General features: G+C 39.3%; 2 protein-coding genes across 2 annotated transcripts; both read left to right on the top strand.

The window, feature by feature from the left end:
• The first annotated feature begins 346 nt into the window (after nt 1-346).
• On the top strand, nt 347-3078 carry LOC116927541. The gene is made up of 4 exons (XM_045174500.1): nt 347-1187; nt 1250-1803; nt 1864-2888; nt 2964-3078. Exons 1-4 carry the CDS (start codon nt 347-349, stop codon nt 3076-3078), a joined length of 2535 nt encoding a protein of 844 aa, XP_045030435.1.
• A 70-nt stretch (nt 3079-3148) lies between these two features.
• Nucleotides 3149-4534, top strand: LOC116927542. Its single transcript, XM_032934578.2, has one exon. It carries the CDS (start codon nt 3149-3151, stop codon nt 4532-4534), a length of 1386 nt encoding a protein of 461 aa, XP_032790469.2.
• The last annotated feature ends 15639 nt before the right edge of the window (nt 4535-20173 follow it).

Raw genomic sequence — 20173 nt, 5'->3', positions numbered from 1 at the left:
ATGTTCACCCTACTCATGTTCTTTGCTTTAGATACCTTTCCCTTGCCTGATTTGTGCCTGTCCTTGCATATGGCAAGAAATTTTTTGCTCGGCCACACTTGGTGGTCAATTTTGACTTGCACCTAAGCCTGTTTTATTCTCAAGTATTTCTCGTGTTCTAAATTATGTGTTTGATTGATGTTAACTGTAAATAATGTTTTAGGATTGGTGATTCTTGGATGATTTTGTGAATAATATATCGTTATCAAATCAGTGAATGACCACAGTCCATTCCTCTTATTCCACCGAGCAATCATCTGGTCCTTCGAACCGGAGCTGATCCGAACTGATTTGATTTGATTTAAGAATGGTCAACCCTGCCCCAATTTCTGGATGGACATTGGAGGATTGCAAAGCCAGACAGAAAGTCGTTCGCTCTCGCATTACAAACTGTCACAGTCGCATCAACCACATTGTACGTGGACACTTCTCTCGACGTGATGCTGAGAAACTTTTAGCAGAGGCCCGAGTCTTCTTGGGAGAGTTAGAAGAAATCCACAACCGTTTCATCTTGTTGATAGAAGATCAGGACGCTATCTCGCCACAGACTGCGTTGCACTTGATATATGCTTCAGTCATTGATGACTCCTCAGCATTGATCGAGAATTATCTACTTCTCCGACAGGATGATGCCTCATCAGTAGTGGTTGAGTCTGCGGAAGAGACGGCGAGACGACAGGCATTGGCAACAGCAGAGCAACGTCTACGAGATGCTCGAGCCGAGCTATCTGCCACTGAACAAGAGGTTATAGATCTTGGAGGTGAAGTTACCATCACGGATTCATCAGAGTTGAATCCATCGGACTCGGTGTCGCAAATTGGTCGACGAACTGATCCTTCGCCAGTTGCCTCTGCAGTAGCTCCTGATGCTTGGATCGATTTGTATGTGGCTCGAAGAGAGAAACCTCACGTTCGAGGAAAAGGAAACAAGTCATTCGTTACTATTCAGCTGGAGGTGTATTCAGGACAGGCGTTAGATTGGTTCGCCTGGATCAGCATGTGGCATGCTTTGGTACACACTACCAGCAAGACAGCAAGCGAGAAACTTGCCATTTTGAAGAACTACTTAAAGGGAGACTTGGCTGACATCGTGTACGGACATGGAGGTGGAGAATCTGGCTACAAGGAAGCGTTGCAACGACTTAAAAGTACTTCTGGCGATCGAACAGTGATGAGGGCGGTACATCTATCAGCCCTTAATCAAATGGAGGCTCCAAGAAGCGACCCACAATCATTCAAATGTTTGCGGAACGTGTCCGGACTCATCTTTTTAATCTATCTACGATCGGAGAGACTGGACATACCGACATTATTGAGAGACTTACTCGAAAACTTCCACTGACGGATCGATTTGCGTGGAACGAGGGTCGGGGAGCTGATTTGGAGCGTAGAACGATCAACGAGTTTGGTCGATGGTTAACCGCAAGAGCCGTCACTTATCAAAATGCTTACGCGATTGCTGAGGATCAACAACTTCCAGGATCTGGTAACCAGAAGAACAATCATCAGCCTTCTCATCAGTCTCAACCGAGACCATCGCAGCAGCAGAAGAGGAATGTTCGGGCTCATCATAGAGCGTCTAGTACCCACAACCAAAAGGAGCCTGGCTCGACTGAGCAAAAGGAAAAGAAGAATGCTGAACTCTATTGCTTCAAGTGTGAAGGACCTCATCGCTTGGAAGATTGCATCTTCTTCAAGAATCTTCCTATTAGCGACCGACTGACATTCGTGCAACGTCGCGGTTTATGTTACGGATGCTTTGGTGTTCGCCATGGAGAGATGAACTGCACTTTCAAGAAATAATGTGGTGTTGATGGTTGCAAGCTGACTTATCATCGACTCCTACATAAAGAAAAGACGCCTGCTGAGAAAACTGCCAGGACACACACGCTGAGAGCTGATCGCCGACAAATCGCATTCAAGGTGATCCGTGTTGACGCTCTCGATGTAAATGGGGAAGCAGTACCTGTCAACGTTCTGATGGATGACGGAAGTGATTCAACGCTCATTCGAGAGGGGCTGGCGCGGCGACTTCAGCTTGCTGGCCAGCAACAGACTTTAGTTGTGAATGGAGTCGGAGAAGAATCATCGACTCACTTGACTTCTGAATATCTCGAACTACGACTGAAGACTTCATCAGAAGAGATAGTGTCGATCCAGGGCTCCACTATACCATCGATTACCAAACCAGTCGCAGTGATGGAGTGGGAGAAGCTACACGGCCGATGGAGCCACCTGGCGGATCTGCCCCCTCTACGCACTTGTGGTGGCCGAGTTGACGTTTTGATTGGATTAGACCATGCGGCCCTTATTACAGCGATTGAATCCAGATTTGGCAAGGATGACGAGCCGACCGCCTCCAAGACTCGATTAGGATGGACTTTGCAGGGAGCCGTTGAGGGTAGCGACGGATCCAGTATCGCTCGAGTCCACCACGTCATCACGGACGCTGACATCAACTTACAACTGGTGGAGCAGGTCCGGCGCTTCTGTGACACGGAGTCTTTCGGAACCGAATTCAAGGCGGATTGTATGTCTGCTGCTAATCAAAAAGCAGTGACCAAATTGGAATCAGAAACAGAAAAGCTGAGTGTTGGATATGCGGCGCCGGTATTATGGATTGATGATGATCCTCCTGAGATTCCTGACAGCCGCCATACAGCAGAGATGCGGTTGAAGAGTCTACTGAACAAATTCACCAGAGGTCCGGCTGACTATGAGAACTTTTACCGGGCAGCCATGGAGAAGAATTTCACCGAAGGATACGCACGGCGTTTGTCATCCGAAGAGATCCAGCAGAAACCTAGCAAGTATTTCTTGCCCCATTTTGGAGTTCCAAAAATGGCCGGGTGACCTGAGTTGCGGCTTGTCTTTGATGCAGCCGCCAAGTCACATGGAAAATGCCTGAATGATTTTATTTCAAGTGGTCCAGCCTTGCAGAATCCATTGCCTGCTGTCCTCATCCGCTTCTGTGAAGGAGCTATTGCCTGGTCAGCCGACATTGGTGCGATGTTCAGCCGGATTCGGCTGAAAGAGTAGGATCGTAACATGCTCTCCCTACGTGGCCATCCGTACAACATGGCGTGCTGCTGATGACGCCGGTCCCGGCATGGAAGAGGCTGCTGAAGCTGTTCGCAGAAGTATTTACGTTGATGATTACCTCGACTCCACCAGAGATCCGGCGGATGCTGCGAAGAAGGCGATGACGGTGAGAGATGTGCTGGCCAACAGAGACTTTCATCTTGGCCACTGGGCCTCCAACGATTCGAAGTTACTAGAGATGGTGCAGCCTCAAGCCGGATCGAGCGATGGAAGTAAGAACCTGGCGCATCACCTCGGAGCAGACGACCCTGAGATGGTGCTGGGCATCATTTGGAGGCCTTCAAGTGATCGGCTGAGCTTTCGCGTCAAGATAACGGACATCATTTACACCAGAGTAGGACTACTATCCAAAGTAGCCGGCCTATTCGACCCTCTAGGCACAGCAGTGATTGAATTTCCTCGCTGTCTATTCCCGGAAGAAGACGACATTGTTCGGATGGAGCTGCATACGTTTACGGATGCGTCGGAGGAGGCTTGTGCTGCCTCATGCTACACCCGGATTGTTTATTCAGATGGTCGAATCTTGATTAGACATGTGAAGTCAGCTACTAGACTGGCTCCGTTGAAAACCGTTTCCGTCTGCAAGTTGGAGCTGAATGCGGCACTGATGGGATCCCGTTTAGCCAACTTCGTGCAAACTGCACTGAGGAGGTGTGATGCTCGCTACTTCTGGACAGACAGCAGCACAATGCGGAATTGGGTCCGTGCTGTGTCTGCCCGTTATCAGGTGTACGTCAGCCACCGGATTGGAGAAATACAGACGTTGACGGAACCTCATGAGTGGCGTTTTGTTCCTGGAAAGCTGAATCTGGCGGATGCGGCTACAAGATCTCAACTTGAAGAAACGATTATTCCAGATTGGTGGCTGGACGGCCCACCTTTTCTATATGAAGAAGAGACTAACTGGCCACAGGATTTGCCCTGGATGGCCGCCAAAGAGGAGCTCCGCTCCACTCATGTTCATTTCAACCTTGGAGCGAAGAAAGCGGAGGATTCCTTCGACTGGGGAGCCCTCACGTTTTCATCCCATGATTTGGCTGCTGTCATCCGATTGGAGGGTGAATACTTGGATTTATTGAAGACATGCCAACGAGAGATGTATTCAGAGGAAATGGAGAGATTGACCAGAAAGAAGGCCATCCGGCCTACTTCCAGTTTGATATCGCTGACTTCATTTCTGGATCATGAGCGTCAGTCCTGCGCCTTGGTGGGCGATGGAGTCGAGCCAAGCTGCCATACGATGTCCTTCACCCTCCGATATTACCTGGAAAGCATCCGCTTGCGCGTCGGATCATACAAGCATTCCATGAATCCATGCATCATATGGGGACTGACTTTGTGCTGGCACAAGTACGCCAGCATTTTTGGATTATTTCTGGACGAGAGGCGGTGAAACGCATCCGCAACGAGTGTGTGCCCTGTCGCCGTTTCCGACCAAAGGCGGCGCTGCAGATGATGGTGGACGTTCACCGGGCTAGGCTTGGAGCTGGTCATCCCCCGTTCACTTTTACAGCTGTGGATTATTTTGGACCGATTGATGTGATTCACGGACGAGGGAGTGTCAAGAGATGGGGAGTGCTTTTCCCCTGTCTCGTTACCAGAGCGGTGTATGTAGATTTTGCCATTTCACTTTCGGCAGACGACTTCCTGGTGGTGTTGAGACGTTTCGTCTCGATCAACCGGAAACCGGCTCACATGTTTTCCGACAATGGTACGAACTTCGTTGGAGCGGAGCGCCTGTTACGGGAGGAGCTGGACAAGCTGAAGGGAGATGGAGCGTTGGTGATCGAGTTAAAGGCTCTCGGCATTGAGTGGTTTTTTCCAGCCGGCCCAAACTCCTCATTTTGGAGGCTCTCACGAGTCTCTCGTGCGTTCAGTCAAGAACTCTCTGTATGCTGCCTTGGATCAGGAGAAAACGGGACTGCGGATGCCGAGTTATGAGATACTCCGCACGTTATTGTTCGAGGTGTCTGGTTTACTGAATTCCAGACCATTGACCTATACCAGCTCGGATCCAGACGACTTTCGTTCGATCACTCCGAATGATTTTCTCAATCGAGCCCCAGTTGCGGATTTGCCTGCCGGGAATTTCAACCGGTCGTTGCCTCGTGAGCATTACGGCTACGTCCAGCGCATCACCAACTTGTTTTGGGACCTATGGCATGGAGCATTTCTTCAATCCATGACGAGTCGTCGGAAGTGGAAGACCCCAGCTCGTAATTTTACCGTTGGAGATTTCGTGCTGGATGATTGGAAGAACGCACCCTGCGGCCGATGGAGAACCGGAAGGATCGTCAAGGTTTACCCTGGATCGGATGGGCTGGTGCGAGCCGCTGATGTTGAGTTCTCTACTGGAGTGCTTCGAAGAGGCACAAACCAGCTGGCACTATTAGAAGCTAGCTCACCGGATCCGGTGGCCGATTCGGCGGAATCTGGCTCGGGGGAGAATGGAGAGGCGAAAAAGTGCTTTTCATTAATATTTAATTTTGCCGCTGGCGCTAGTGTCGCGAGCTACTGTTTAGCCACTTTGTTCCCTTCCTTTCCAAGCAGTCTAGTCCATGAACGAAATTGACAAGCTGCTGAGTTTTGAATTTGTGTTTTAATTGAGTGATTTACGTTGGAAACTGCACTGGTAATTATTGTGATGTATAAATTGATTATGTATGTGGTTTATCTGTGTGTTTTGGCTATTTCAGTATTGTATGAGTGCCCAAGATTGTGGGCTTGATTCTCTTTTGATCTGACGTGCATTTCTAACACGTGTAGGAATTGGTATTGGTGAGTGATTCACATTTTGTATTGTGATTGTATGTTCACCCTACTCATGTTCTTTGCTTTAGATACCTTTCCCTTGCCTGATTTGTGCCTGTCCTTGCATATGGCAAGAAATTTTTTGCTCGGCCACACTTGGTGGTCAATTTTGACTTGCACCTAAGCCTGTTTTATTCTCAAGTATTTCTCGTGTTCTAAATTATGTGTTTGATTGATGTTAACTGTAAATAATGTTTTAGGATTGGTGATTCTTGGATGATTTTGTGAATAATATTTCGTTATCAAATCAGTGAGTGACCACAGTCCATTCCTCTTATTCCACCGAGCAATCAATGTAATCAAAATCAAATATACTTGTATTAAATGAGAATACACCGTGATACCATGAGTTTTTACTTCTATATGTAAACAGGATCAAATATACTTGTACTCAATGTAAATACACTGTGATATTATGAATTTACACTTCTACATGTAAACAAAATCAAATATACTTGTATTCAATGGGAATACACTTTGATATTATGAGTTTACACTTCTATTGTTAAACAGGATCAAATATACTTGTATTCAATTAGAATACACTCTGATACACTGAGTTTTTACTTCTATCTGTAAACTGGATCAAACATACTTGCATTCAATGTAAATACACTGTGAAATTATGAATTTACACTTCTACATGTAAACAAAATCAAATATACTTGTATTCAATGGGAGTACACTGTGATATTATCGGTTTATACTTCTATATGTTAATAGAATCAAATATACTTGTATTCAATGTGAATATACTGTGATATTATGAATTTACACTTTTACGTGTAAACAGAATAAAATATACTTGTATTCAATGTGAATACACTGTGATATTATGAGTTTACACTTCTACATGTAACAACAATCTAATATACTTGTATCTAATGTAAATACACAGTTATACCATGAGTTTTTACTTCTATATTTGAACAGGATCAAATATACTTGTATTCAATGTAAATACACTGTGATATTATGAGTTTTTACTTTTATATGTAAACAGGATCAAATATTCTTGTATTAAATTAGAATACACTGTGATATCATGAGTTTTTACTTCCATATGTAAACAGGATCAAATATACTTGTATTCAATGTGAATACACTGTGATATTATAAATTTACACTTCTACATGTATACAAAATAAAATATACTTGTATTCAATGGGAATACACTGTGATATTATGAGTTTACACTTCTATATGTAAACAAGATCCAATATACTTGTATTAAATGGGAATACACTGTGATATTATGGGTTTATACCTCAATATGTAAACAGAATCAAATATACTTGTATTCAATGTGAATACACTGTGATACCATGATTTTTTACTTCTATATGTGAACAGGATCAAATATACTTGTATTCAATGAGAATACACTCTGATACCATGAGTTTTTACTTCTATATGTAAACAGGATCAAATATACTTGTATTCAATGTGAATACTCTGTGATATTATGAATTTACACTTCCACATGTAAACAGAATCAAATATACTCGTATTTAATGTTAATACACTGTGATACCATGATTTTTTACTTCTATATGTAAACAAAATCAAATATACTTGTATTCAATCGGAATAGAATGTGATATTATGAGTTTACACTTCTATATGTAAACAGGATCAAATATACTTGTATTCAATGGGAATGCACTATGATATTATGAATTTATACTTCTAAATGTAAACAAAATAAATATAGTTTGAGCTTTTACTTCTATATGTGAACAGGATCAAATATACTTGTGTTTAATGAGAATACACTGTGATACCATGAGTTTTTACTTCCTTATGTCAACAGGATCAAATAAACTTGTATTCAATGTGAATACAATGCGATACCATGAGTTTTTACTTCTATATGTAAACAGGATTAAATATACTTGTATTCAATATGAATACACTGTGATACCACGAGATTTTACTTCTGTATGTGAACATGATCAAATAAACTTGTATTCAATGAGAATACACTCTGATACCATGAGTTTTTACTTCTATATGTAAACTGGATCAAATATACTTGTATTCAATGTGAATACACTGTGATATTATGAGTTAACACTTCTATATGCAAACAGGATCCCATATACTTGTATTCAATGGGAATACACTGTGATATTATGGGTTTATACTTCTACATGTAAACAGAATCAAATATACTTGTATTCAATGTAAATACACTGTGATACCATGAGATTTCACTTCTATATGTGAACAGGATCAAATATACTTGTATTCAATTAGAATACACTGTGATATTATGAGTTTTTACTTCTATATGTAAACAGGATCAAATATACTTATATTCAATTTGAATACACTGTGATATTATGAGTTTACACTTCTATATGTAAACAGGATCCAATATACTTGTATTCAATGAGAATACACTGTGATATTATGGGTTTATACTTCTACATGTAAACATAACCAAATATACTTGTATTCAATGTGAATACACTGTGATACCATGAGTTTTTACTTCTATATGTGAACAGGATCAAATATACTTGTATTCAATGAGAATACACTCTGATACCATGAGTTTTTACTTCTATCTGTAAACTGGATTAAATATACTTGTATTCAATGTAAATAAACTGTGATACCATGAATTTTTACTTCTATATGTAAATAGGACCAAATATACTTGTTTTCAATGTGAATACACTGTGATATTATGAGTTTATACTTCTACATGTAAACGGAATCAAATTTACTTGTATTCAATGTGAATATACTGTGATACCATTAGTTTTTACTTCTATATGTAAACAGGATCAAATATACTTGTATTCAATGGTAATAAACTTTGATATTATGAGTTTACACTTCTATTTGTAAACAGGATCAAATATACTTGTATTCAATTAGAAAACACTCTGATACAATGAGTTTTTACTTCTATCTGTAAACTGGATCAAATATACTTGTATTCAATGTAAATACACTGTGATACCATTAGTTTTTACTTCTATATGTAAACAGGATCAAATATACTTGTGTTCAATGTGAATACACTGTGAAATTATGAATTTACACTTCTACATGTAAACAAAATCAAATATACTTGTATTCAATGGGAATACACTGTGATATTATGAGTTTACACTTCTACATGTAACAACAATCAAATATACTTTTATCTAATGTAAATACACAGTTATACCATGAGTTTTTACTTCTATATTTGAACAGGATCAAATATACTTTTATTCAATATAAATACACTGTGAAATTATGAGTTTATACTTCTACATGTAAACAGAATCAAATATACTTGTATTCAATGTAAATACACTGTGATACCATGAGATTTTACTTCTATATGTAAACAGGATCCAATATCCCACACAGGAAAACTGAGGAAAACTTCGTTCTAAACACGTATCCTCCGGCACCTTTGATACGAGCACCTTTTCTTTACGTGAAAAAGACGTTTTGTGTGGTAGTGGTTTTTTGAGTACCAAAATAGATTTTCTTTTATTTTAACCTCAAATGTTATTTTTAACCATGTTTAATGTAAGGCACACATAAAGTGTATATATATATAAGTGTTTAGAAACGTTAATAATATGCAAGCTTAACAAGTAATTAAGGGAACCTTCTTTTTACTTAAAAAGCAGGTAATTGTAACCGAATGTTACAGTTGGAGTATTTAAAGACTAATTCGTTCATAATTTTATATTTTAATGGAATATATTCCATTTTTCCACGGATTTATTTAAAATATGGCAAAGGAAATTTTTATGCCGAGACTTATTTCTTGCAATTATTTTTTTAATTAACTATTTTCAGTGTTGTTCGACCTGACACCACTAGATGTCTCGTCAATCATCCATATATATAACCAGGCACGCGCTGGAATCATGAGTCATTTGCTAGTTGACTTTCACGAAGGAAGAACCTCGTCTGTTCGTGCAATTGATTGGAATACAACACGTGGTGAATCTAGCTCTTCAGTGAAACTTAAATGGAATTATTCTACAACTCACGAAGTAAATGAACTTTTTTTTCCAGTATTTTATTTTAAATTTTTTTGAAATTTATAAGTGTAATTTTATTTAGATTGAAGTACGATAACTAACCACACCAGACACCACCCGCTCCCATATCAACGCATTTTGTAAGGTCAGCCATCTTGTCTTGCTTCTTCTCCTATCCCATTTGTTGCGAATTTCTTAAATTGAGCGTATGCCTAAAAGAGATAGAGCTTTCCTAAGTACTCGATTGAAAAGAAGGCGAGTTAATCAGAAAGTTATTGCAATTATGACTTCTTTGGGACTTGATAGTGAAACTTTGAATGGTTCTTTTAACGATGAAGCCGAGTACGTAAATCACGAGCTCACTGGCCCTGAAAATGAAAAGGTTATCGAGGTAAACGTGGTGGACGGGGATTCCAATGTCTGTAGTAGCTACGACTGTAACGATGTTGTTAATTCCGAAATCGGCCAGCAAGTGCACATTTTTTATAGTGAGGGTGAGATTGATACCGATTCCAGTGGGGACGAGCAAGAGTTTCATTTCAATTTAAATTCCAACGATGAGATTTTTGCAATTCGCGAAGGTGATGGTGGGGGAGCAAGCCCTTCGGTGACACACAGTGCACAACGATTTCGAGATGAAATTTCAGAATGGGTTGTTCAGTATCAAATCAAACATTCCAGCGTTGATGCATTGCTAAAAATTTTTACTCTTCTGCCGGGTTTCGAAAAGCTTGGTTTGCCGAAAACGTGTCGCACTTTGCTTCAAACAATTCGACAAACTCCTCTTCGCCTAGTCAGTCCTGGTCATTACTATCACTTCGGGATCACTGAAAGTATTGAACTGCTACTAAAAAGGCTGAATGTTGATAGGGTTGACAACGATATTATAAAAATTCAGTTTAATGTTGATGGTATTCCAATAGCTAAGAGTTCTGAAAGTTGCCTGTGGCCTATTCTTGGTTTAATAGAACGAATTGACGGTTCAGTCCCTTTTCCAGTTGGAATCTATCATGGGTATGGAAAGCCAAAAGATCCAAACGAATTTTTATATGATTTCGTTAGAGAAGTGTGTTTATTGCAACAAATTGGATTTGTGTACAATGGCCGAAAGATTGATGTTGAAGTATCTGGATTCCTGTGTGATGCGCCCGCAATGGCATTTTGTTAAATGCATCAAGTCGCATACCGGGTATTATAGTTGCTCTAAATGTACTGTCAAGGGCGAGTGGGCTGGAAGGGTGGTATTTTTGAATGAAGAGAAAGGTGAAAAACGAACCGATGCCACCTTCCGTAATCGAGCTCATATAAAACACCATAATAATGAAAGCTCTAGTTTAGAAATTTTAGGTGTTGACATGATTCATGGATTTCCTCTCGATTACATGCATTTAGTGTGTTTAGGAATCATGCGCAAAATGTTGTGGTATTGGATTCACGGCCCGTTAAATGTTCGGATGGGTAGATTGAGAATTGAAAAAATATCAGAAAGGTTGTTGGATGTATCTTGTTACATTCCCAGGGAATTTGTTAGGAAGCCAAGGGGCTTTAATGAACTGGCTCGGTGGAAGGCCACAGAATTCCGTCAATTTTTATTGTACACCTGTCCTGTTGTTCTAAAGGGAATCCTCCCAAGCCATTTGTATGGCCACTTCCTAACTTTGCATTCTGCAATTAAAATCTTGGTGTCAAAAGAGCTTTGTCAAAGGGAAAATACCTATGCCAAATCCCTTTTGAACCATTTTGTAGATCATTGTCAACGCTTCTATGGTGACACATTCATGTCATACAGTTCCCACAATCTACGCCATTTGGCTGACGACGTCTTAATGAGAGGCCATCTCGACACTTTTAGTTGCTTCCCGTTCGAGAATTATCTGTATAAGTTGAAACATCTAATCAGGAAACACGAAAAACCTCTGCCACAGGTTGTGCGACGCCTACAAGAATTTGCGAATCATATGAGGCTTGAAGTCACTACCTCTTCCCTTGGAAACCCTTTGCTAAAACGGAAGCACACAGATGGGCCAGTTCCTAGTGGATTTCGTGGCCAGCAGTATCGAGAAGTTCATTTAAGGGACTTTGTGCTAAAATCTGATTCGGCGAAAGACTGTCACGTTTATTTAAAAGATTTGGACGTTGTCATAGTGACAAACTTTTTCGAGGTCGACTCGCGTATTTTTTTTACAGGCAGAAAGTACGTATATCGTGACAACGTCTTTACATTGCCGTGTGAATCATCGAGGTTCAATATTTTTTTACTCTGGGGATTGGATTCTTTAAATTGGTGGCCTTTAGACTCCATTTTATGCAAAGCACTCGTTATTCCTTGTGGAAAACGCCATAAATGTGCCGCTTTTCCCTTACTGATGAGCAAAAACTATTGAAAACCTTCTTCCTAATTTGTTCCATACTTTTGTAAATATTTCTGTTTTTTTTTGTAAATGTAATGTTTTTTCCAGTCTCAAAATTAAATATCAGCCTTCGATTTGAAACCAAAGTTCTGCAGTTGTTGCCCCAAGTTTTCCGAGGTAAATTGAACATCTAATGATATTAAGTAAATACTACGTACGGTTTTTTAAATCATGATTAATTTGTAACAGAACAAATGGCAACACCAACAATGCCGTTCTGTATTGTTTACTTTGAAAAAGACGAAACGTATGAAGCTGTGTGTTCAAAGTGGCTTGATGAAGATGGTGATTGCTGGTGGCCGAGTAATATCAAAAACCGTTCAAATCTCGTTAAAAAAATACAGAGAGAAGAAGAAATCAACCCGGAAGAAATGGACGCTTACAAAGCTCAAGTCTTGAAGTACTACGGTGAGTCCTGTTAATTAGTTCAACAATTGTTCGTTGGTCAATGTCTATTTGTAAACTCGCAGATACATTTTTAAATACCAAGAAGAACGCGGATCTCGCGCAGCGTGAGAAACCCATCCAAAGTAGCACCGATGCGGACAATCGCGGAAGGAGTAAAAGAGTAAAAAAACCAGTGGCTAAGTATGCGGAATTTTCAACTGTCGGTATCAACAGCCGTTCATCTGACAGTGAAACTTCAAGCGATTCGGCTAACGAGAGAGAAATGAATCCGCGCCACAGAGAAAGCTATTCTAAATCCAGTAAGGAATAACGAAAGTACCTTATTACTTGGTCTGTGTTAAACAATTTTTTTCTCAGGTAAAAAAAATTCGCTGTCAGATTTTCCGATTCCAAATGAAAACATGGGAGCTGCGGGTCTCAGTCAGATTGCAGTAGTAAAGGAGAAACTTTCAAAACCTTCAACTAAAAAGAATCAACAAAAACGTAAACAAATCAATATATTTATTTAATTTCTGTACAATCATCAATGTATTGATTAATGGGTCCAGGTCCTCGACTTAATTCTCCAAGCGACGACAGTTACAACTTATTTGACGGCTTCGAGGAATTTAATTCACAAGATTTGACTGAAGCTTCTTGTTCGACGCCTACAACATCGGCACGTAGTCAATCGTCCCTGTCAGTCCTCCCAAGGCCACCTTCAACAGCCAATTCAGATAAATCTGTTTTTAAAGGTATTTTTAAATAAATAAATTAGCCTTTCACTCACTATATTCACATTTTTCGCTAACTTAATAATACATAGATACAGTGGATGACAGTACAGTTATTAAGAAGATCCTAAAAGAAGTGTTTGCAAGCCTGGAACTTTTGAAGATTAATCAGCGACAACAAACTACTCTGCTGGACCTACTGGTTTCACGTTCGAATGCTGGGACTGTAAAAGAAACTTCTTCAGAATTAGAAGGAAACCTTGGTTTACCTCTAAAAAGTTTGGCTGCTCTAGAAAGGTTCGAAATTGACCTAAAAGATCAATCAACCAAAAGCAAACTGGTACTAAGACAAAGAAAGGCACACAAAATAAATCTTTTTAATTAAAGTTTTTTTCTTTAGATCAACATTTATTCGTTAGTGGGTGGCGGATCACTGGCAAACGTAGTTAACCGCATTTTCCACCGTATTTTGGATGATGAAGTTGCTCAGCATTTCTGTTTCAGAGGCCAAAACGCAGGAAAAAAGGCGTTTGAACACCTAGGTACCTGCAAACTGATTGAAGGTATATGCGTAATTTTGATAAATAAATTAGTATCTCCTGTTAATAAAACCTTTTTCTAATTAACAAGAATGTGTGAGACGTACGGCGGAATTCGGTGACGCCAAAGAGTCTGACATCGAAGATAAAATAAAGAATTTGTTGAAGAAGGCTCCTGCCCAAGTCATGAAAGCCCGGCAGCCAAAGAAACACACTGCCCAGCAGCCAGATTCCGGCGAGAGCTAAACTAGCTCTCGCTGGGATCTGGTTGTGTGTCAACACACTGCAAAAACTAATTGGATTTCATTTTTTTTTAAGTAATCCTTGTTTCACGCAGAAATGTAATTTGAATTTTTGTACTCACTTAAATGAATCTGGAAAAAAATACAATTCCATGTTGTTAAGAATGATGTTTTATTTACTTATTGTAAGATGAATAATTATTTCTTAAGCATAAAACACGTCGAAAAAACGTAAAAACCCGATTATTTAAACCAAGAAAAAAACGTGTTTTTAACCTAATTTTACGACCATTTCACCAAAAAAAGGACGTAAAAAACATGTCTCCCGTACTTCCCAGTACGTGTTCTTCCCGTACCAAGTAGTATTAAAGGTACGTAAAAAAGCCGGAAAAAACTCGTTTCTGTGCTGTGTGGGATACTTGTATTCAATGTGAATGCACTTTGATATTATGAGTTTATACTTCTATTTGTGAACCGGATCAAGTATACTTGTATTCAATTTGAATACACTGTGATATTATGAGTTTACACTTCTATATGTCAACTGGATCAAATATACTTGTATTCAATGGGAATACACTTTGATATTATGAGTTTATACTTCTACTTGTAAACAGAATCAAATACACTTGTATTCAATGTGAATACACTGTGATACCATTAGTTTTTCATTCTATATGTGAACAGGATCAAATATACTTATATTCAATGAGAATACACTGTGATACTATGAATTTTTTCTTCTATATGTGAACAGGATCAAATATACTTGTATTCAATGTGAATACACTGTGATATTATGAGTTTGCATTTCTACATGTAAACAGAATCAAATATACTTGTATTCAATGTGAATACACTTTGATACCATGAGTTTTTTCTTCTTTATGTGTACAGAATCAAATTGTTACTAACGTTAACGTGCATGTAACGTCGTAGCAGAAAATGAGGGATGACAGGATGAATGAAAAGGATGAAAAAGATGACGGATGGGAAAGAACACTTTATTTCTTAGTAAATGCGGTGGGGGAGACAATTTTTACCGACGTGGTAACAGAGGACAATTGAAATGACTTTCTTACTTGATTACTAAATGAATACTGAACTAAAAAAGGGGCAAGGGCTCTTAACTTTAACATAAATTTAGAGGGCCCTTGCCACCCACGATCCTGCCCGTGAGGGCAGCACCGTAGGTGACACAAATATACTTGTATTCAATGTGAATACTCTGTGATTCCATGAGTTTTTACTTCTATATGAAAACAGGATCAAATATACTTGTGTAATAGACCGCAGCAACTCCTCCCAGCAACAGCAGCCCCACCCAGCAAGAAGGTCGTCACGAATGCAACCTTCCCTGAGGATAATAGTTTATGATAAAATTAAAAGTTATTGTAAACCCCTCCCTTCTTAACCTTCAATCTTTTGGTATATAAGTGCATGGTTGTATCGTCTTAAGTAGAGTTAGTTTACTGGCAAATACACAGTCTAGAAACTATTACATTTGGAGGTCCCAAAGAGACAGTCAAGAATAACAACGAGACTCAGGAAGAAAAGTTTCTGATCTGTGCTTCATTTGCCAGCTGCAAGTGTTCTACGCTTCTGTAACCAAGTCTTCAAGCAACCGACATCGGAACACCATCGAGGTAAGCGAATGCCGTTTGATTCACCTGTACAAAAGACTGCTCTCAACGAGAACACACTACTACCTTTATACCCCGTACTAAAAGAATCTGATTTAACCGACCAAGACCCAAACCTAAGTCACCATCGAGAACAATTTTTGGACCATTGGAAGACCTTGATAGACTTAGAATTTAAGCAAGACTTAGAAAGAAGTAAATCATACCAGACAATCTCAACAACTGAAAATATCCAACAGTTACAAACACAGAAACAAGAAGCAAGTCAGGCGACTCAAAATTCGCTGCATTTTTATACTTATTACCTTCTAGAACAAACTTTAAAAGTACCAGATAGTGGAACGGCAGAAACCATTGCAAATGCTACTAGAACACTCAAAGACGATATAGTCGCACAAGGTGGGAACACCAGTACACTCGATAGTTTTCTCCAACAGCTACACACATTGCACGGAAATGAAAAATAATTTTTGTTCGGTTCCATCAGTGTATTGCAGAAAGAGTCAGTAATTGCCCTAATTGAAGATAAAAAGCAGACATCTACGCTAAAATTTGAACTTGCAAACGCGCAAAAACAATTGGAGAGTAACAAAAAGAAGGCAAAAAGTTCCAAATACACTTTAAGCAGTTCGTTAGAGCAACTTCAAGAAAACAACGAGGCTCTAAAAAACTCTTTTGAAAAAGCGAATTCCCGAATCGCCGACCTTGAACAAAACCTTGAAGCTACCTTAGCAACCGAGAGCCAATTGCAGAATCTTCTCAAAACAAAAGAGGAAAACAACGCAGCTGTCGAGACCGAAGGGCAAGATATAATTAACAAATTTGAAGGTGCGAAGACCAGACTGATCCAGAAACTCTGCAGAAAACCAGATAAAACAAGTATCAGAAACAGCAGAGCAGCTCCAGAAAGAGATAAAAGTTTTGGCAGACAGACTCGACAAGACTTCAACAGAGAAAATCAATTTAAAGAAAAACTTGCTAGATTTTACTTCGAAGAACAAGAACCTTGAAAAAGACCTTCAAGAACTACAAGATCGAGTACGAGGACAAGAAAATCAAATAATATTTTTAGAAAACCGGGTGAAAGAATACAAAAAACTTCAAGTTAAATTCATCGAGACTGAAGACTCTAACGACTCAAGGCTAGACGAGGACGAACCAGGAGAAATAACCAAACTAGTGGGAGATATAAACAAACTGACCTTGCCGACAGACAGTGGAGACAAGTCACTCCACTACGAGCTGGAAATAGAACAAACAAACGATTTTGAACATACAATAGAAAACCTCAAAACGCAAATAGAACACTTAAACAAAACAATCATCTATTTGGAGCAAGAAAATCAACAGCTAAAAAAGAAGGTCGACATGGGCGTAACACACGACGACGAGGACACTTTGGAAAAAACGTTCCCGAATACCTGCAAGAAAAATCCCAAGGATGATGATATTCCAGCAACTGAGCAGGAAGACGAAGACGCAAAGAAAGTGAACAGGTACTTCACTCGGCCAATAGTGAAGGCCCTAGGAGAGCTATTCTCCAGAGAAGACAAAAAGGCAATTCCAATCTTTAAAGGAAAAAGCACTGATAAACCAATATCAGAGTGGCTACGCGGCGCCGAGCACGTAGCACGAAACAACGAATGGGACGACAATCAAAAGATACGTTTCTTCTCTGATCGATTGAAAGGCGAAGCCTTCGAATGGCATGAAAACTACGCTGAGGACGAAGGCGATAATCTAAATTACCAGGGTTGGAAAGAAGCACTAATAACAAGATTTCAAGACACCTACGACTTAGCTACGCTGGAGAAAAAACTTTCAAAATTAACTCAAAAACCGGAAGAAAACTGCAGAGCTTTCATGTCAAGGTTAAATAATCTTTACGGTACCATCGCTGGTAAAGAAGAAAGGGCTGATCATAACCAAACTATTATTGAAGGACAATTACTAAACAAAGTGAAAAAGATGAGGGATCACAGAAAAAGCAAAATCCTACTACAAGGATTACTACCAAAGTATAAAGCAGAACTTTATCTACGAATGCCAGAAAACACAGAAGACTTTGACGCATTATGTAAACAATTTTTCATTTCTGAAAAAATTTTACACACAAAAGAAGCTACAGACGACAAGGAGATGTCAGTTGTCATAGCAGGGATAACGCATCACGAAAAACAACAAGACGATAAAATCCAACTACTTGAGCAAAAATTATCAGAAGCTCTGTCAGAATTAAAATGTACTAATACGAAACGTGGATCCCCACAGGAAAACGACGTTACCATAGCTGCAACTGACCAATACGAAAAAGGAAGACCACGTTCAAGTGAACGCTACTCAATATCACGTAATTCGCGAGTTCGATTTGCTGACAGTCTTAACAGCCGAGAATCAAATCGAGAAAGAAGTCTAAGTAGAAACAGAGACAACAGCCCCTACCGCAGAGATTACAATTCATCAGGACGAAGTAAGTATAACCCTTCAGGATACAGGCAAACCAGATTTCCATCTCACCAACGTCCCTCATGTCGGAACGACTACCCCAACCGACAAGGAAACTACAACGGATCAAACAACTACAGATATCAAGCACGTTATAACAGCAACCAACATCCACAGCAGCAACAGCACACTGGCAACAACCCTCGAACCACTGAAAATCGAGAAATAACCTGCTACAAGTGTAACCGAAGAGGACATATTGCAAGAGAATGTTGGACAGATATGGCACGTACCAACAACCAAGGTCCCCGATAAACACCATAAAACCAATCCGTGACTCCCAACTAACATACAATTTAGGATCAGATGTAGAAGTAGATATTCCTAAACTGATACGTATTCCCGTTAGAATTTTTAATAAGGAAATCATAGCTTTAAATGACACTGGCGCCGCCGCTAGTTTAGTATCCAGTAAAATATTGGATACTCTAGAGTGTAATGAGAATTTGAAACAAGTAGAAAATGCGAATCCTCCTATTTTTATTTATTTTTATTTTTAGAATGGTGTCGGGACAAGAACTTAAATCGATAGGGAAATTTGAATGTTCAGTTATTATCAAAGATAACCATATTATTAACCATCACTTTTATGTTATGAACAACTTAAATGAACAATGCATCTTAGGGTTAGATTTCTTATCTAACAATAATGTGAAGATAAACACTAGAAATCGTCAAATATGTTATGATCACTTTGGAGTATAACATAATTTTCGAAGTAATACCATGCCTATTTATAGCGGAACATTTAGCAAAGCAGGCATCCATATACCACTAATCCCAATTGATATAGAAGACGAACATCTTACACAACAAGATTATCGTAACTTAGAATCCTTCACTCAATTTGACTTTAATAATAAAACTAAGCAGATAGCTAAGATTGCTGAAAAAGAAGAACAAGCACTCAATGTATCAGACGACATACAAACTAAAATTAAAATTTTACTAAAGAAACACGAAGATCTTTTCGCAGACCAAGAATCCGACTTGGGTCTAGCTACACAAGTAAAACATCACATCAACATAGGCCACAACGCTCCCATTAATCAAAGACTACGAAGAACACCCGAATCCCTAAAACTTGTTGTTAAGACTAAAATAGAGGTAATGCTAAGTAACAAAATAATAAGAGAAAGCCATAGTCCTTTTGCTGCAGCCATAGTAATGGTACCTAAAAAAGATGGAGAGATGCGAATGTGCATCAACTACAGAGCTTTGAAAAAAATTACTGTTAAGGATAAGTACCCTCTACCTAGGATAGATGACACAATTGACGCGTTGTGCGGATCTGTTTATTTTTCAACATTAGACTTACTGAGCGGCTACTGGCAGATAGAAATAGAAGAAAGTGATAAACACAAAACAGCTTTCATTTGTGAATTTGGCCAATACGAATTTAATCGAATGCCATTTGGTTTAACAAATGCCACAAGCACTTTTCAAAGAGCAATGAATAACATCTTGAAAACGGTATTGTACAAATTCGCATTGGTTTACCTAGATGACATCATAGCGTTCAGTTATTCAATTACTGATCATGTGACACACTTGGAAGCAGCTTTTAGACTCCTTAAACAAGCGGGTTTAAAGTTTAAAAGGAAGAAGTGCGAATTTTTTAAAAGAAGAATTAGATTATTTAGGTTACATCGTATCCGGGAAAGGAATAACACCAAGTACAAAGAAATTAGACGCGATTATTAAATATCCCGCTCCCAAAAACGTAAAAGAATTTAGCTCATTTTTAGGTCTAGCTAGC

This window comes from Daphnia magna, linkage group LG5 (assembly GCF_020631705.1).
Source record: "Daphnia magna isolate NIES linkage group LG5, ASM2063170v1.1, whole genome shotgun sequence".
Lineage (NCBI taxonomy): Eukaryota > Metazoa > Arthropoda > Branchiopoda > Diplostraca > Daphniidae > Daphnia > Daphnia magna.
This window is presented reverse-complemented; position numbering and strand designations above follow the sequence as displayed.